General features: G+C 42.4%; 1 protein-coding gene across 33 annotated transcripts in view; it reads right to left on the reverse strand.

The window, feature by feature from the left end:
- Positions 1 to 18,231, reverse strand: part of TRPM3 (transient receptor potential cation channel subfamily M member 3) — an 845,347-nt gene that overhangs the window by 13,202 nt on the left and 813,914 nt on the right. For all 33 annotated transcript variants that reach the window (XR_014822585.1, XR_014822584.1, XM_084987411.1 and 30 more), the window contains 3 exons: positions 4,735 to 4,885; positions 4,420 to 4,619; positions 2,344 to 2,476 (listed from right to left, as the gene is read on the reverse strand). Coding sequence is in view for 31 of the 33 variants with exons in the window: in XM_084987411.1 (XP_084843537.1) it covers positions 2,344 to 2,476; positions 4,420 to 4,619; positions 4,735 to 4,885 (484 nt within the window). In the remaining 2 variants the exon portion in view is untranslated. The remainder of the gene's footprint in view (positions 1 to 2,343; positions 2,477 to 4,419; positions 4,620 to 4,734; positions 4,886 to 18,231) is intronic.

Raw genomic sequence — 18,231 nt, forward strand, 5'->3', positions numbered from 1 at the left:
TCTGCAATTTAACATATGTATTTGAATGTGTCTTTATACATTATCTATCATCTATCTGATGTAAAGAGAACAGGTGATCTTACTTGCCACTTAGAAAGAACATGACCTAGAGAATCTGTGAAATGGATACAATGGATCCACTCTTCCCTTGGTTGATCTCTGTTCCCTCATGCACCTTGTGGTATTTCTATTGTTCTGAGTACAATACTAGTGTTCGAAAAATGTTATTTTTTTGGTACAAGTGCGAAACACACCATGCCCAACACCACCAACAAAAGCAAAACCTCAAACAAACACAGACAGAAGAAACAGGAACAAGATGCTGCCTAAGCTTAGGTTCACTACACTGGCATCTGGACTTTGGCATGAGCTTGTCCTGGTCCTCTAGATGCTCAGCTAACACCTAAGACACAGCAAGCATGCGCCCGCATCCTGTCCTAGATTTCTGGGAATGGCTCACCCTCCTGAAAGGTGGGGCTCTGTAACTACCCAGAGAGGAACAGGGTCTTGGAGAAGAAGTTCTCCTGGAAGCACTTGTAGGTGATGGTGGTGGGGGGGTGAGAGCCTCAGATGGAGGTGCTATAGTTTCTTTCTATTTCCATTCAAAAGGAGGTGGTGACAAGGTCACAGTTTACATGCCCTGGTATTTGTACCTCATTCTTGTTCTTTGGAGAGGTGAAGACTTCCCTGCATCCTAATATTCATTTCTCTATCTTTCCATCCTCCCAGGTCTGTGGCTTTCTGAGCTCAAAGAGTATGTCAAAGGCCCATGGATATATGCTTTGGAAATGTCTGAGCAATGGACAATGTGTCCACATTGCACAATTTCCTGGGCACCACATGACTACATGGCCATTAATATACAGCTTTTTCAAGGCCTCAGCATGGAAAGATCTTTAGATTTGCAGCTTTTTCCTCTGTTTGTTAGGAAATTGCTTCACATCATATCATCATAAAATGCCCTATTTTGCAATGACAGATGTGTATAAAATCTGTGCATGGCTTTACATTTTACTAATATTGGCTGAATACCTATGGATACAATCACTCAATGGCATATGCATCTATGCCTACTTATTGAGACCACATTTTTTAAAGAAATAAAGGGCTAGGGACAGAAAAATCCCATTTGTGTCATTTCTACAGAGCCCCTAGAGAACATACAAAGTGGGTAAGCAGACAAAATGTCATTTCATGAAAACTAGAGGTAACTGACTCAAATCTTAGAAGTCTGAGTCATATAGCAGCTGAAGCCATTAATATATCATCCTTTCTCCACTATTTATAATCTGCTTCTGCCATCTTTATACTGCAAATACTTAAAATTTAAAGCCACATCAATGCTTTGTAGCACTCGGGATGTTCTTTGGAAGAGTGGTTGCCCATTGCCGGGTTTTGAATGTGTCAGCCTGGAATGAAGTGTGCATTAGTCTACAGCAAAATAAGGAAAAGAAGAAAATGTAAGTTCATTTGCCTAAAGTTAGATTTATTAAAGGTAAAGGATTCTCTTCATTTTGAGACTTTTTTCTTACAGCCCCACTGGTCTACAAAACTATTTGGTCAATGATATCTAAAAGTATGTAATAAGTAGCTAGAAAAATCTGCTTTTATTTCTTTGCTTTTATTTTGGTCTATGAGAAAAAAACCCACAAAATAATAAAGTACCCTCAGCCATTATTCTAACGAACTCACAAGTCCCTTGTTATTGTTTATTCAGAAAGTATTAGGCATATATATAAGCCAGGCACTAGGATTGTCTTTGCCTTTGGAAAAGATGCTCAGTGATCTACATGAAACACAAACTTTCCGGAGAGCCTTGAGCTGGGCTAGGTCTCTCTTGGTTTGTGTCTGGGTCAGAACTTTCCTATTTCTTCCTCCTTTTTTTTTTTTTGGGTGCACCTGTGACATACAGAAATTCCTGGGCCAAGGATCACAACTGCGACCTATAACACAGCTGCAGTAATGCTGGATCCTTAACCCACTGCACTGGGCCAGGGATTGAACCTGTACCACCAGAGAGACAATGCCCAATCTTAACCCACTTTCCCCAGCAGGAACTCTAGAACTTTTCAATTTCTGGTCTGAGCCAGCAACTCCTGCCCTGTCCTGGACTCAGCAATCTCTAGCTGCTACCATCTGCTAGAGAAGTCTAGGATCTATAAGTCTGGAATTTTGATCTATAGATATTTCAGACAATGTTCTGTTCTCTCATAATCTCAATGATTTCTTTTACCACAAACACCAGAGGGCCTCTGTTTTTTGTGGTCCTGCAAACAAGGTCAATTGATAAGGCATGCCATGGCAAAAAAACATCCCCAGGAGGCATGGGACCAGGGAACACACCTTTCTGAAGTCACCCGTATCCTCTCATCATTGGATGAGTTGAATCGATCATCCTTTTCTCTGAAATATTCCTCTATGCACTGCTCTTCAAAGTCATGCACTTTCTTGAGCTCATCATCAGTTATGAAGAGCTCTGTGGAAGAGAAATGAGAGAAATGAGGCGGGGAAGTAAAAGCTATGGCCTCTGATGCACAGGCCTGATGGTATTCCTAATCTAAATTAAGGTGAAGGAGAGGAACCTAGATTCTTCACCATCTCAAACTAAATCCAAATCCAGTTGGGCAATTTATGTCACTGTCCTTTCTCTGTGCATTAGACGGGTCTCTGAAGCTCATCTGAGTAATACCTGGTTTACTGCAGAGACCCGTTAGAATTACATAGTCAGGCCAAGAATATAGCCAAATCAAGGAAAGAGAAGCTATGCAGAGAATGGAGGTTTCTTAAAACTCAACTTTTGGCTGAGGAGTGTGTCAGAAAGACACTGTTCATTGGCCTGACTAAAATCCCCTTCCAACACAATTCCTCCTTTCCCTCTTCCCACCACTGAGGCTGGAAAGCCAAATATATACATTTCCAGTGTCTCTCAAAGTGAACAGTAACCACGAGACCTGGTTTGGCTCAAGAAATAACAAAACTCTGCTGCAGGAAGGGGTTGAGTATTGAGAAAAAATTTTGCTTTCCTGATAAACTATGAATATGTGGCTGGGTCTTTTTACATTTTTTTACCTTTCTGCTTCTTTCTGCCTTCAACGTGAATGTGATGACCGGAAGTGAAACAGCTCTTTTACTACCCCAAGATAAAACAGTGTGACAAGGAATAGCTGAGCCTAAAAATAGAAGGACTCGGGGTCTTTGACTTCAGTGAGTCACTGTTGAGCTCTGGGCGGTTTACCTTTTCACTTTTGGTTGTGTTAGAAAAGTAAAACCTTACCTATTTGTGTAACTATTAGTCTGGTTTTCTGGTGATAGCAGGTAAATAAACTCATAACTGATAAATAGCAGTAGAAAGAACTCAGAGGAAATTCAAACCCTTTTCTACTCACTTAACTGGGTATTTGAGATGGAAAGAATGATTTTTAAAATTTTTAACCTCTCCCCAACTTTACAATTTTAATCTCTCAAAAGATGTCAAGGATTGCTGTGTCAGAGAAGTTGTTAAAAGCTTCAGACTTAGAGAAGCATTTGATTATTAAGTGGCTTTGGTTTCAAACTTTCATTGCAGTAGTGATCACCTGCAGGTTAATTCTTGGGCCACAATCCTAGAGGCTCTGGTTCAGCAGATTTAGTGTGGGTGGTCTATTTGACACCCTTTGAGAGACCACAGTAGCTCTGCTTGTATGGGGCTGGATTCCCAATGGTTCTTAACTGTGGGTGGTACCCAGGGGACATTGAGGAATCTGCAGGAGCTATTAGTATTCAACGTGTGGAGGCTGGATGTGCTAAATCTCCTGCCATGTGTGGAACAATCCTATGAAGAATTATTCCACACGCATGCCAATCCAGCCTCCTTTTAGAAACACTGGGCTAGAAAGTGGTTGGTGGGGGGTCTTCTCTTTTGTCCTTGGGGTCACAGACCAGCAGAGCTAGTTTCTTCATGAAGTCATATATGTATAAGCCCTAAGGCTTGGGAAATGCTAAAGACCTAAAAACATGATAGAAATGATCATGAAAAATCACATTAGGCACCTATAACTCAACTCATATCCCAAAGGTTAAATTATACATACTGTAGCATTGGGAGCATATTAACATGGTTGAGAGATTCTGTGGTGGGATGTCTGGAAAGTAAGAACCTTAGAACCTCTGAAGGTGCTAAAGGAGCCCTGCTGGAGCCTGGTTTTATATCACTAAGAAAGGTGTGGCTAAGAATGCTCCATTTTGGCCTCTCCTGTCTTCTTTTCAGCACCATTTCTTACCAAGCGTACCCCCTTCCACCCCACCCTCCCACATCTTGTCTTCAGAGCTGTGGGCAGGAAGCAGGAGGAAGCAGGTGTCCAGCGGTCCTGCATGACTGCTTATGGAAGTGGTGGGGATTTCTGCTTTGCAGTTGCCAGGTGGTTGTCACTTAAAGCTTACTTAGGCCATAGTCCCTTTCATCTGGGTCACTCTCGTGTTTCCTCCATCGACAGCACAGGTGCTGGAATATCATGGTCATGTGGCTGAATATGATCAGAGGTGGGGGCAGAACAGGCCTTTCATGGAAAGTCATGATGAGCTGATACCTCTGAAACTTCCACACTTGGTTGGATATTGATTTTACCTCAAAGAATGTATTGCTGAAATAGAGACCAGAGAGAATTGAGTGAGAAACGCCCTGCTTCCTGAAGCATCATGTCCCCTCCTGATTCAGTCTCCCTGCTCCATTCCACATGCTCCAAAGGACCCTCTTACTTAAAGACAGCGATGAGGAGGTTGACCAGCAGGATGTTTGCCACGAGAAGGTAGCAGGCCATGATGGCTGGCACGATCCAGGCGCCTGTCTTGCAGGGAGGCAGTTGGATTATCTTACCATCCTCTCGAGTCTCATTCTGTCCACAGGGAGCTGGAGGAAGCAATACAGGCAAGATGTGAGGAATGGTGTGGCCCTGTGATTTTTATAAGAAGACTGATTTGAATGAGAGGATTTTTTTTTCAGATGACGGAAAAATACAGTCATCTCAAAGCAAATAAATAAACAAAAATTCCAGAAAAGACAAAATAGAAAAATGAAAGCTTCATGAATATCCCTAGGGGCTGCTACTGCAGAGAGGAGGTGGCCCTGTCAGTCAAAAGAGATGGGTGGAGCCTCCTGCTGGCTCTCCAGTCCCCAGGTCTCTTGGTTCCCAGGAAGCCTGGTGAGTGAGGGCTTTCCCCAGAGTGCCTGAGAAGCAGTCTCAGGCCCCATCCAGTTACTTTCAAAATGTGCTGTGGAGGCCAGAAGCCGACAGCTGTAAGAGCAGCAGCTTCAGCTTCCAGGATTATTGATTGGGAATTAACACCGGGGCAGCTGTTAATTGCCGCAAGAAACAACCCAGGGGCTCTGCGTTAATGATTTGCTGTCTTAGTGTGAAAAGAAAGGAACAGGGGTGGCACCTTGGGAAGTATTTAGGGGGACTGTCTCTCAGGGTTCTGATGGATGGCATTTCACGGGGAGGGCACTGAGAGGCGATGAGCCAGGACTCTAGAGCCTGGAGCCACCTGCTTTTTTTCCAGCGGCATTTCCATTCCAAAAATGTGCTTCTCAGGGCACAGGGAACAAAACCAAACTGCATTGACTAAATGGGCAAATAGAGAAAAATAAAAGATCTGGAGGTGGGGGTGAGGAGGAAGGTGATGCGTGGGACTTGGGTGCACGTGAGTAATGTGCTGATGAGGCCTGCTTGGAGTTGCCGGTAAGCCCAGGGGAAAAACAAATGCTTGACAAAGCTCCTTAGTACTGCAAGGACAACACGGCAGAGGGAGTGAGATGATGCCCTCAAATGCCAGGAACAGGGGAGGTCGCCCTCCCTCTCCAGCTGTCTGATATTGGCTTTAGAACAGAGTCCTCTTGCATCTATTTGTAAAAGGGGCTGGGGCATGAAGAGGTCTCAGCTGTTGCCATGGGCAGCTTCTGAAGATCTGCTGGGGAAGGTACGCAAAAGCTGACCCAGAATCTCAGCTAAAGGAGCTGGAGAATGACAAGCGAAGTCCATTTCCTTCTCAGGAGTCAACAGAGCTAGGCTGTGTGCTCCGTCAGGGTTCTAAACCCTGACTGCACAGAAGATCGCCCGAGGAGCCCTAATAACTGCCCATGCCCAGCCCTGCCCCAGACAAGTGAGCCAGAATCTTTGAGGGTGGCCCAAGCATTGATACTTCTTTTAAAATTTCCCAGGCAATTTCCAGGTGCCACTAAGGTGAATCTATGGAGCTAGAATCAGTCTGGTAAAGCTATGTAATTTTAGACATGCTCTCAAGTCCAAAAATCCATCTTCTCAACTTATGAGGATTTTAATAATATCAGGATACCAGGACTGTTTTTATGGCCAGAATAAGATGACCAAAGTGATTCCTTTGGATCTGCCTACAAGATGATCAGGTGTTGATGGAATTTGTTGTTCTCAGAGAGCTGGCAACTTTTTTGCTGTTGGCAGTTGTAGCACTACCCACCCAACACAGCCCTGTAAGAGGTTCTGATCATTTCCTCCTTTGAAAGGAATACCCAAGGACAGAGGCCCCCACAGGCTCTAGGATGAAGTTCAAATTCTGAGCATGGCTGGCCCCATACCATCTCTTGCCATGTTCCACCTCTCCTAAGCACAAAGCACCAAGTTTCCTGCAATTCTAGAAATGTCACGCTCTCTTACTTCCTGATTTTAAGCCTGCTTCTTCTTTTGCTTCCAAAAGGCCCGTCTGGGACACCTTGCTCCCACACCAATGCTTCGTCTGGGTGAATCCTATTCACTTTTCAGGGCTCACTTAAGCTTTCTTTTTCTTTTCTTTCTTTTCTTTCTTTTTTTTTTGTCTTTTCGCTATTTCTTGGAACACTCCCGCGGCATATGGAGGTTCCCTATGCCAGAGCCACAGCAACGCGGGATCTGAGCCGCGTCTGCAACCTATACCACAGCTCACGGCAATGCCGGATCCTTAACCCACTGAGCAAGGGCAGGGACTGAACCCGCAACCTCATGGTTCCTAGTCGGATTCGCTAACCACTGCGCCACGATGGGAACTCCTCACTTAAGCTTTCTGCTAACTTTCTGCCCCATTCCAGCCAGTACTGGTGTAGGTATTGACAGAGATCCTCTGTCTAATCAAACTCCACTCAGGTTCTTCTGAGCTCATGTTCAACGAGGCCTCAATTTGTAGACTTTCATGTTTGTCTCTGTATTGTCCAATTTTAGCAAGAATCCTGCTCAGTCAGGTTAGCCAGAATCCCCACCCTCAATATCTGATCACCATCAGTATCTGATCAGGTTCCTCATTCTTCCCCAACCTCCTTCTGAAATCTGATCACTCTGGCCTGTCCTCAGTAAGACTCCATTAGGTCAGATTAGACAGAACCTTCTTACTCCTGATGTTTCCTCTTAGTGATTTTCTATCCACTGACCCACAGCCTGTTCCTGGATATACATTTCCTTTTTTGGGGGGTGTAGGAGGGCTCCATCTCTTTCTCCTATTACAGAACTCATGGCAGTAGCCCCCTTTAAATAAAGCCTTACTATCTTTAACCAATCCCATGAATAATATTTTCTTTTACTAATTTTCTTCAGTAATCCTGTCTTCCTTATAATCCCAGATCTCCCTTTGCTTGTCCTTTTGGGGGGCTTCTTAATACTGTTTCCATATAGCCAATTTACTGGTCTCTGGGTCCCACAAAAGAATGCCAGTGGGAACATTTATCTTCATGGTTTCTCATTACCTGGCTCAATGCATACACACAGCATATCCACAAACATCCATCCATGAAAATTACATGTTGAGTGAATAAGGGAGATCATTAAACATAATTTGACTGTTGAGCACTAGCAGTCATAGCTCTGCAAAGCCCCTTTATGATGAACAGTTCTAACTCTATGCAGTCACTGAAATTCCACCCGTGGGATTGGCAAGCAGGTGTCCAGTTTTAATCAGATGCCCCTTGGCCATAGGCTCATAGAATAGCTCACTCTGCTTTTCCTTCCTTAGCAAAGCTGCCCCACCTCCCCACAAGCTTGATTTCCCTTGGGGCTCTCCTGTGCTGCCCTTCTTTGGGCTTCTGGTCAGATCGCTTTGGGGAAGCAGACAATGAGCAGCAGAAAGAATTGCTTAGGGTAAGGTGTAAAGTGTACACAGTTTCTACAGATGTGGTCCCTGGTCTCTATTTCACAGTGTTATTCCGTGATTTCTCTTTAAGTTCTGGGAGAATGTAAAATAAACTTGTGAGGGGCAAAGCTCATCCAATTTTTGATCCCATATTTAGTGAAGATGCAGATGCTTCCTCCACTATGGCCTTCTTCCAGTCTAGAGAAAAAACAAGAACAGTAGGTGCTTGATGATTTCAAGTGGCCCATGAGCACTTTCACGGGTGTTCAGAGAGTGTCATTAACATATCTCTAGATCTCTTCTTGGTTTCCCTACTAGTTAAAAAATTGGACCAGCTTATTATATTTATACAATATTTGATGTGATTTCATGATTTGCTCTGGGAACTCCCTGCTAATTATTTGGGTATTAATTTATTCCACCTTCTCCCATCTTTTATTCATCCTGCCTTTATAGAGGCAGTATTATTTTATTGGCAGTATTATTTATATGCACTATAATTAGGCAGATCTGGATTCAAATCCTGATTCCACCATTTTCAAATGATGTGATGTTAGAATATTTCATGAACTTCAGCCTCCTCATCTATAGTATATAACATGGGGGGAGGGTGCCAGGATCATTAAATGAGATTATGCATGCAAAGCACATAGCTCAGTATCTAGCACATAGCACTTAATATTAGTTGGTGTCACCACTGGTATAGTTGTTTTTGTAATTAATAGACTTGAAGCTTCTCAAGGTTAGGGACTATGTCTTATTCCTCTTTGTTTTGCAATCACTTAAGCACAGCACTTATTCTACAAACATGTGTTGATTGGTTATAATATGCTGGATATAGGAAATGCTGGGTTTTAAAGGGACAGTATGTGTTGCTAAGGAACCCACAGTTAAGTAGAGGGCATAGAAAAGGAACACTGCATTATTGGGTGGGGTGGGGTGGGGTGAGCTCTGCTGGGGGTTCTGAAGTAGCACAGCAGAACTGCTGCCGCACCTCTAGCCGGGGTCACACGGAGCAGGCTGGTAGTCAGGACCAAGCTTGAGGACTATCATCTAGAATCTACAGCAACAAGTATGGTATAAATGAATTAGATGATCTTTGTGATAGTGATAATGATAATGAAAGTGAATCATTAAGAAACAGCCATCATTTAGTAATATCAGCAAAGGGGCAGTGAACATTATATGCAGCAGTTAGCACAAAACATTGTTTTGTAATGGCTCCTAGCCATGTCCTTGCTCAAAGTATTTATCTGCATGAGAAAGTGCAATGACTCAAACTTACAGATGTCTACCACTGATGAAAATGAACTAGGTACCTTTAAGATCTAACAAGCAGCACATTTTAGGATGGGGGTAAGTGATATGGATTGTCAAATGGTACAATGCAGTATGTGGGGGTTCTTGTTGCCGGGGAAATTCTTCAGGGCATGCAAATCCAAGAAGGGACATGGATGGATATTTAGGAGCATGTGGGCTGGCAGCTGCTGTTGGGCTTTTCCTTTCCCTGTTTTGGAACTTGACACAAGAGCTTTCCCTTCCAACACTCTTGCAAGAAGTAAATGTATAATCACTAGTACCTTCATGCCAGGTGACATATTGTCACCTCCCTCTTTGTTGGTGTCAGTTGAAAATGTCTCTAGTAGATGTTCGCTGGTTCCACCTGCACAGTATATATTTCCTCTTCCTCTGGTAAGTGTATCCTGCTGTCCGTTTGGGGACCTGTCTCTCACCCACTTTTAATCCATAAGATTTGGGTGAAATGATCTCCAACTCCATACTTGGGAGGTTAATCAGTGTATTTTATACCCTGATTGCAGTGACTGGTTCAGGGATGAACACATGACCCTAGCTTGACCAAGCAGAGCCAATAAACATAACCTTGTAACTTTTGCTGGAACTCTAATTAAAGAGAAGCTGTCTTTTTACAATGCAATATAAATTTACCTACCAAGTGAAGAGTGCCAGCCCATGAATGACTCCATCACCGAGAAGAGAAGCAGATTCCTGATTCAGCCGTGCCTAAAACCAGCACTCTTCAGTTATATGAACCATAAAATTCCTGTCTTCTTTAGGTCAATTTGAATTGGGTTTCTATCACTTGCAGTTGAGTCCTGGCTAATACAATCACCCTTGCCTCCCCTGTCCCCTGTCCACAGTAATTAAAGACATCGATATTTTGTATATAACATTCCTGAGAGGCTGCATTTGGAGATTTGGGGTAGCAAGAAAAGATTGGAAGGGGCAACTGGGAATGTGAAATCTGACATGACTTCAAGGTTGAATCATGGTTTTGGGGTGTCAGGAGCCAAGCAGAGAACAGCTTAAAAAATCTACACTGATCAAAGCTCAATTGTCCAACTGTGGTCTCTGACTCAGAAACTAATGACACGGATTTCATTTATTATCAAGTAAATTGGATAAGCACACTTGGGAAACTCTAGCCAAGCATCTGGACACATCCAGCTACTCCTAAAATGAAGACAACCTTATTCTAGAAACTTACCATAGATAGATTAGGCCAAAGAAGCCTCAGGGTAGGGGTGCAGGTACAGAGTGGGAAGGCTACATCTATGCAATTATGACCAAATTAGGATCAAACTTTTGGAAATTCAGATTCTCTATGGTTTATTTATGTGGGCCACACTGACATATCACAAGGCAGAAAGCTAGAAGTGCATTAATAAGTAGAAACAGGATGGATGATTGGGCTACAGAACAATGATAGGTTGTGGAGTCATAATCAAGCCAAATTACGCAGATGATAGTAAAATAGTCCCCCCTTTTCTGTACATGTTCTATATAGAAGCCTTCCAACAGATGGAATTTTTATCATAAATAAATTTTTATAATAACTAAAATAAGGGCCAACAGAATCCCTCACTAGAATGTCAGCTTCATGGGGAAAATGGCTTTTGTCCATTTTGTTCACTAAAGAAACAGCAGCTATAACATTGCTTGGCACATAGTAGATACTCAATAAATATTTGCCTAATGAATGCAGGTAGGAATATCACACACTGTACATTTGACTTGCGTGTCAGGCATATCTGTTAGGGTTACATGTGATCAGTTTCACTGGGTACACTGTCTGTTTTCCTATCTACTTGAAGAACTTGAGTGCCACCAAACCCCGCTAGTATGAGATGGTTCCTGTAAGAGCAAAAAGCAGGAAGAGGGAAAAATAGATATTTGGTTGTTTTTGCAATTGCCAAGTTTTGCCATTAACTTGCAAAGGAACATGCCTGGCCATTGGGAAAGGCTTTAGCAAATCTCCCTTCTGAATGCTGTTATGTAAATCTCCACAGCACACCAACCATCACACCATATCTTAAACTCATGGCAGACATGGCTAATCAATCACGATTCTTTTCCATCAGGTTGTAGGTTTCAAATCTTTTCTAAGACAAAACTCCCCAAAGCACAACCAACCAAGTGAAGTTGACACAAGAGATGGAATCTTTCTCATAGTTCCTTCAAAAATGAGATCTTGGTGAAAGATATATGCCACTTTTCATGATCCTCCTTACGCTCACATAGCCTGGCCTATGCATGACTACACAACCTTTAAGTTTCCTAGGAACCAAAAAGGGTCAAATTAGACATCCTGCTTTTTTGGACCCTGACATTTTTGATGAAGGGCCACCCATATACATCCTGGGCTCCTGGACACTGCCCACTGCCCATTTTAAAGGATAGTTTTTAAAATTTATACTTCTACAGGAACTGCTGATCCCAATTCTCTATTCGGGATCTTCAAAAGCAAAGGACAGTAGAGATTTGTAATAAACATCTATGGAAAGTAGAGCATGTGCCAGTCTCTGTGCTGGGTACTTCATATCATCCCTTACATGTACACTTGCCAGGAGCTCCATAAGAAATGTATTATCCTTGTTTCACAGTTGTAGAAACATGCACTGAGGTTCACCCCTAACCCGAAACCACACAGCTAATAAGGGATAATGCCAGAACCACTCATTCATCCATCCTCAAGATAATGAGTTCCTGCTATGTGCCAGTGGGAACTGGTTCTCGAGATGGAATTATGAATGAATCAGAAATGGGCCCTTCCCTTCTCTGACCCCAAAGCCTGTGTGTACACCTCTCCATCGTAGATGGTCTTTACAATGTGGTAATGCCAGTGATGACGTATTGCATGCTTTGGGGTAAGGCTCTGTGCTATGAGCTTTATGTATCACTTTATTTTAATCTTTATAACGCTTTGACATGATAGATTTTATTGCTCCATTTAAAGATGAAGACGTGAGGCTGAGAAAGCTTTAGTATCTCTGCCAGCATTTCAAAGACAGTAAGAACAGAGTCAGAATGTCTATGCAAACCCGCTCAACTATAACATCTCTTTCCTGTGTTCCTCTGAAGAAAGAGTCAACATGAGGTTGAGAGGAATCTCAATTATGAACAAATGTAAAGACAGACTGATAGACATCTAAATTTTTCTTGTTTCCATCAATAGGAATAACAGCCAGAGCTTTTCAGCTCAGGTAACAAATGTATGGAATGCTAAAATTTAAAGTGTGGAGAAAGAAATTTGATTCATCTAACAGCTATCAGGTGTAAGCACCCATGTCCCAGAGATTAAGACACTTGCCCATTTGATTTTATTCTGTAGGACATGGGGAAAGAATCATTCATTTTACTTAATACACATGCTATGCTCTTTCCAAAAAGCATGAGAAAGTAAAAATGAAACACTGATATTTGACATAATGAGCAGCAGCTTAAAAATATGAAGAAGAAGCATACTTCATGAAGATTCTCTCTTCCTCACTTGGCTGAGGAAATGTCTCAATAGCTTACTTCAAATCACAGGCAATGGAATAAAGAATTTAGGTGGATGACTACATTTATCTAATTTTTTTTTCCAAAGAAAGTATTTTCAACTAAAAATCCATCTTGAAAAGGTAAGGAGACAAAGAGGATTTCTCCATCTCATTTTGGAAATCCACTTTGGAAATTCACTTTGCCATAGTGGATTTAGAATGTCATTAGCACAGTTCATATGGCTTACTCCAAGGAATTTAGATTTAGGTAGTTCTGCATTGGGGGCCTTTTTCCTGACTCAAAGCTTTCCTTGGAAAGAGAACTGGAGATGCCTCTGTTTATATCCATCTAGAAGGTTCCTGATCTAAAAGTCTTAGCAGTAGATCCAAACAGAAGTCTTCTTTATGGAAATTAGGGGGTCACCTTTCTGTTTCTTTTAATAGGCTACAGCCATCGTCCTCTAGAAATGGAGGTCAGGAAGAGCAGAGGTAATTGAAAACCAGGTAGGCTGCAACTTTGTAGTCAAAGCACCACCCACCAGCTCTACTTTTTACTCCTTTTGGGGTTCATCTCTTTTCCCTTCCCCTATCCTAAATGCTGGGCAAATGCAAACCAGTAGTGACATGGTACAAAGACAACCATGACAAAATAATTAGAGGAGGCTTCAGTTCTTCCATCTGTGAATGGAGGGTCTTGGACTATAGATATTCCCTGCAGTGTGGTACCCATACAGCTCAGGAAGACCAAGATGGCTGTAGGATACAGGTACAGGGCATTAAATAGCACTGAATTGGAGACTGAGAAAGTGATGACCTTTTCAAGCCTCTTTTCCATCTTCCTGATTTCATCAGAGGGAATGCGTCAGTTTGAGGATAACATTTCTTGAACACTTCCTTAGCATTTGCTAAACATCCTTTTTAGTAAAGACTGAGCAGGCCGAAGGCTCAAGCATCTGGACAGAATTTCCTAATCATGTGGTGTTTTCATTCTGTTTATTTTATGGTCATTGTCTATTATATCAAATCATGCTGACTTTTCAACTTCTGGCCATGAGATAAGTTTTTAAAAATAAATTTAGGTCTTAAAAATGAGCCAATTTAACTAAAAGTATTAAAGAGTAGACAGATATTAAAAAGCACTGACTAATTTATGTGACCAAAGGTTGAGAAACGCTGAATGATCTCTAAGCTCCATCTAGTCCTGACATTTTATCACTCTATTAATCTATGAAGAGGAGCAGAAAGCCAGAACAAACCCCAGACTGGATTATCTATCCCATGAGCGAACTACAGGCCACTTGTAAAAGCTATTTTCTTCTCATTCCTATCAGAAAAGTCAACAAACAAGCCCCTACTACAAAATATAGATCTTAGCCACCACTGAGAGGGAAAAAGTCTCCAATGACAGAGCCTCTAACTCTTCAGGGTTAGGGTTGTACACACTCGACTTTGACTTATTTAGGAAGCACAATTAGATTAATAAACCTTTGGTTTTAATCCAGTGAATCAGAAAGCAGGATGTTATAAGCCTGCATATGTTGTGTGTGAATTGTGAGTGGGGGAGGGGAGGAAGGGAGAACATTCAATTCCCTGTTATCTTGGTTCTTGCTAATCCTTATTTCCAGCTTTACCTAGAGACAAACTTGTCATTTATTTGCTTTTATTTGAGAGGAATTCAAAATTACAACCTCAGTGGTTTATAATTTGGGATCAAGAATTAATGTCAGCAAGATCCTGTACAAAGCTTGCTGGGAAAGGATGTGTATCCATACTACCCTGTTGTATATATGAGTTTGTTGCCATGATGTAGCACAGTAATTGCATTAATAGCTCCAATTTCTCTCTGTGACCAGCCTTCTGTGCCCTGTGATTTGATATTTTCTCTTGCTAAACAGGTAGGATCTATTTCCTGGCCCCTTGATTCTGAGTTTGGCTATGTAAGTTTCTTTGGCCACTGGAATGTTAGCAAATGTGACCCATATAGAACCTTGGAAAAAAACATTACGAGTTTTGTTCCCACCTTTTCACTTTAGCCATCACCACCAGGAACATGCCTGAGCTAGCCTGCTAGAGAATGAAACACATGAACCGCTGCCCAAGCCATTCCTGTTGTGTGAGCTGAGGTTGTTCTGGGTCAGCTGACAACCAGCTGACTCCCTGGCCCATGACTGAGCCCAGTCAAAAGAACCATCCAGCCAGCCTAAGGCTCCTGAACTCAATAAATGCTTACAGCTTTAAGCCACTGCCTTCTGGGGTGGTTTGTCCTACAACATCATCAACAGATAGTATCAATATCTATTGTCAATAGATAACTGATAAACATGCTCCATTCCCTTCCTCTGCTCACAACTGGAAGAGACAATCCTAGTTTCTCAGGTTGACTAAGCCCTTTCCTAGTTTCTTCACCCTACCCCTTCAATTCAGGCCCGAGTCCTTTCATTGCTCAAGGAGCAAGAAACGAATTCATTGACTGACCAATGGCTAATCAGACTTGGTGTTTAGAGATTAAACTGAGGTACAGTGACTTTAGTTAGATGATGGCAGGCATTAAATTAACTGAAAGATCATATAGAGTCAGACTAAGTTCAGTCATTTAAAAGTAAAGCAAGCCATCTGAGAGAGGAGAGGAGAGGGGAAGGCAGGGAAGAAGGAAAGCAGAGAGAGAGCTAGAGAGCAAGAGAGAATGGGAGAGATGATTAATTGGTTGAGCCTGGAGAGAAGTAGAGAGAAAAGCAGATGAGTGGTCATGGCTTCAGATTTTGGCTTCCCCAAACCACTTCCAGCTTCATTTCCAGTCAGCTTACGTCATGCTTTGTTTCCTGTCTTTGAATGTTTTTGAGGTTTCCTCTCAGACACTTACAGTCAATCTTTATTTAATCTAGTTTGAGTTTTTTTTTTTTTTTCTTGCAAGCAACATTTCTCTAGTTGAAGACAAAGCCATTAATATCGTAGACAGAATCAGCTTCTCAGGCTGGTAGTGCCATCAAAGCAGGCAAAGATCCAGTGTGCTAGGAACTCACGGCAATTAGGGAGGAGGCCAGTGAGAAGGGAGAAGGGGGCTCAGGGAGGGCTTGGATGGATGGAAATAAAAAGTGCTTAACTTGCAATTTTACTGGCTCCTCATCTCATTCCCTTTGATATTTGCCTAAGCAAAATAAGATTAGATAAGCTTTTTTTTTCTCCTTCAAACCAAAACTGAAAACATTCAGAGAAAAAGTCAAATTATTTACTCTCTTAGATTTTGTGCCATGTCCAGCTTCACTGTAACTCCTGTCGGTGACTTTCTCATCACAACTCTTCATGTTGCAAGAACATACCCTTCAGAGCGCCAACAGGCATCCCTTCTATCCCCGGCTCAGGGATTGAGGCTTCTTTCTCACTGCCTTCACTGTGGAAGTTTTCCTTCAGTAGGTCCTTTCCACCTGAGCCATCATGCCTTACGTTAAGGAATATGCTATTTTTATTTAAAAAGGGACTGGATAATTTTTCAGAAACCCCTGCATCTGTCCTGCTGGCTATCTGAAGAGGGAAGAACTAGGACTTTCTTCGAGAGGGAGTGTCTCATGAAAGGAAACCAGCAGCCTGACATCAGGGCTCTTTGGGCTGAGAGGGATCAGTCCAGTGAGCCAGGCTGTGCACACCTCTGGTACATCAGGGACACCAGGCTGTACCAGCTGCATAGAAAAAAATCCACAGCTCCCACCAACTCCCATTGGATCATCCCCGGAGTTATGTGACATTAAGGGAAACAATCAATGTGGCCCCTACTATTCAGGAAAGTGTTTATGTGCAAACACAAATTCCTGCTGACATTATTTACAAATCCCCTGGTGAGCCACAGATAACGCAGGAAATCCATTTGTGCCCAGAGCTCATGCTCCTGGCTGTCTGCTGGCATGCTTCCTGCTTCCCTCTGGGGGCCTCTCCTCCCCTCTCTGCTCTCCAGACCCCAGGCTCTGTTCTCCCAGCCATCTCTCTCTCTTTACTTTAAGGGCCCTCTGCCCTCTTGTCTCTGTTTACTGCTAAAAATGTAAGCTTTTCACACTTCAGTGCCTGCTCCTCAAACAGCAAAGAATCCAGATCACAGTCAGTGTATGTTCTACCAAAACCTCCACTGCTTTGGGGGCTCGGAATGCAGTGTCCATCATCTGCTGCCATGTTGTGAACAGGAGTCCAACAGTAGGCAGATATAAACAACATCATTATAACAAAAGGGTTGGGTGGCAGTACACCCTCATACAGTGGGCTAACAACTTTATTTCCCAGAGCAACATTGGCACATGTGCGTTAAAATAAAGCTTTCAATATAAAACTGTTTGCTTTATCAGCTAAAAATAAAAAACTCAGGTGCCAATCAAGTGGAGAAGCAGGGTGGGGACACAGAGAGGAGCAAGATGGGAGAACTACTTTGCTGTTTGGTGTGGTTTAAATATTGTAAATAATCACCTTGTTGTACATCTCCTATTTAGGGATCTACCCATAAGTGACCCATCTTATTATTCTTTGAAGTCACTAGACACAAGCTACTAATCTTAGTTTGAGTTCAAGATTTGCCATCTATATACTATTAAGTCAATTAAAGTGTCTGACCCTGATAAAATATTAAAAGAATATTAATAATAATGATGATGATACATACCCAAATTTCCTCAGATTCATTCATTCAGCAAGTATTTATGGAGCCCCTATGATGTGCCAGACATTGTTCTAAGTGCTTGGGATACACCAGTGGAAGAAGCACCAAAGATCCCTGCTCTTCTTCAGCTTGCATTGGGAGAGGGATGGTGGTGGTGATGGGTGAGCAGAAAATAAACAATAACATCATAATAAGCAAACTAAGTGGTGTGTTAGAAGGTGCTAAGTTCTGTGGAAGAAAATAAAAAGGCAGGGCAAGAAGGACTGGAAGGGTGTGGGGGTGCCTGGGAAGGGCAATGAGAAGGTGAGATGGGAACAGACTCCAGTCTTGGATGAGGGAGTTGGCCAAGAAGCAATCTGGGCAAAGGGTGTCTGAAACAGCAGCAAGGCTAAGGCGAAAGCCCTGTGTTCTGTGAACTAGGACTTATCTTACATAATGCAGAGGAGAGCAGAGAAGAGGAAAGAGCTAAGGGTAGAGGGAGGTCACGTGTCCTGTGGGGCCTTCAGAAGGACCCACCAGGATCCAATCAGATAATCAGATGATTATAAGGCATTGCTATTTATTGAAATCCTTTTTGGCTTTATTAAAGCAGCTGAGTAATTCTCCTTTATCCTTCTGGCTCCTGCCTGTTGATTTCTTGATTTACTTACTCAGTAAGCCTTCTCTTCATTACCTCTGTTTTTCCCAATAGATCCCCAAAGCCTTTAAATG

Source organism: Sus scrofa, chromosome 1 (genome assembly GCF_054392235.1).
Source record: "Sus scrofa isolate SSC_HxYL_T2T_F1_AM1 chromosome 1, Sscrofa_HxYL_maternal_Yorkshire_Landrace_v2.0, whole genome shotgun sequence".
Taxonomy (NCBI): domain Eukaryota; kingdom Metazoa; phylum Chordata; class Mammalia; order Artiodactyla; family Suidae; genus Sus; species Sus scrofa.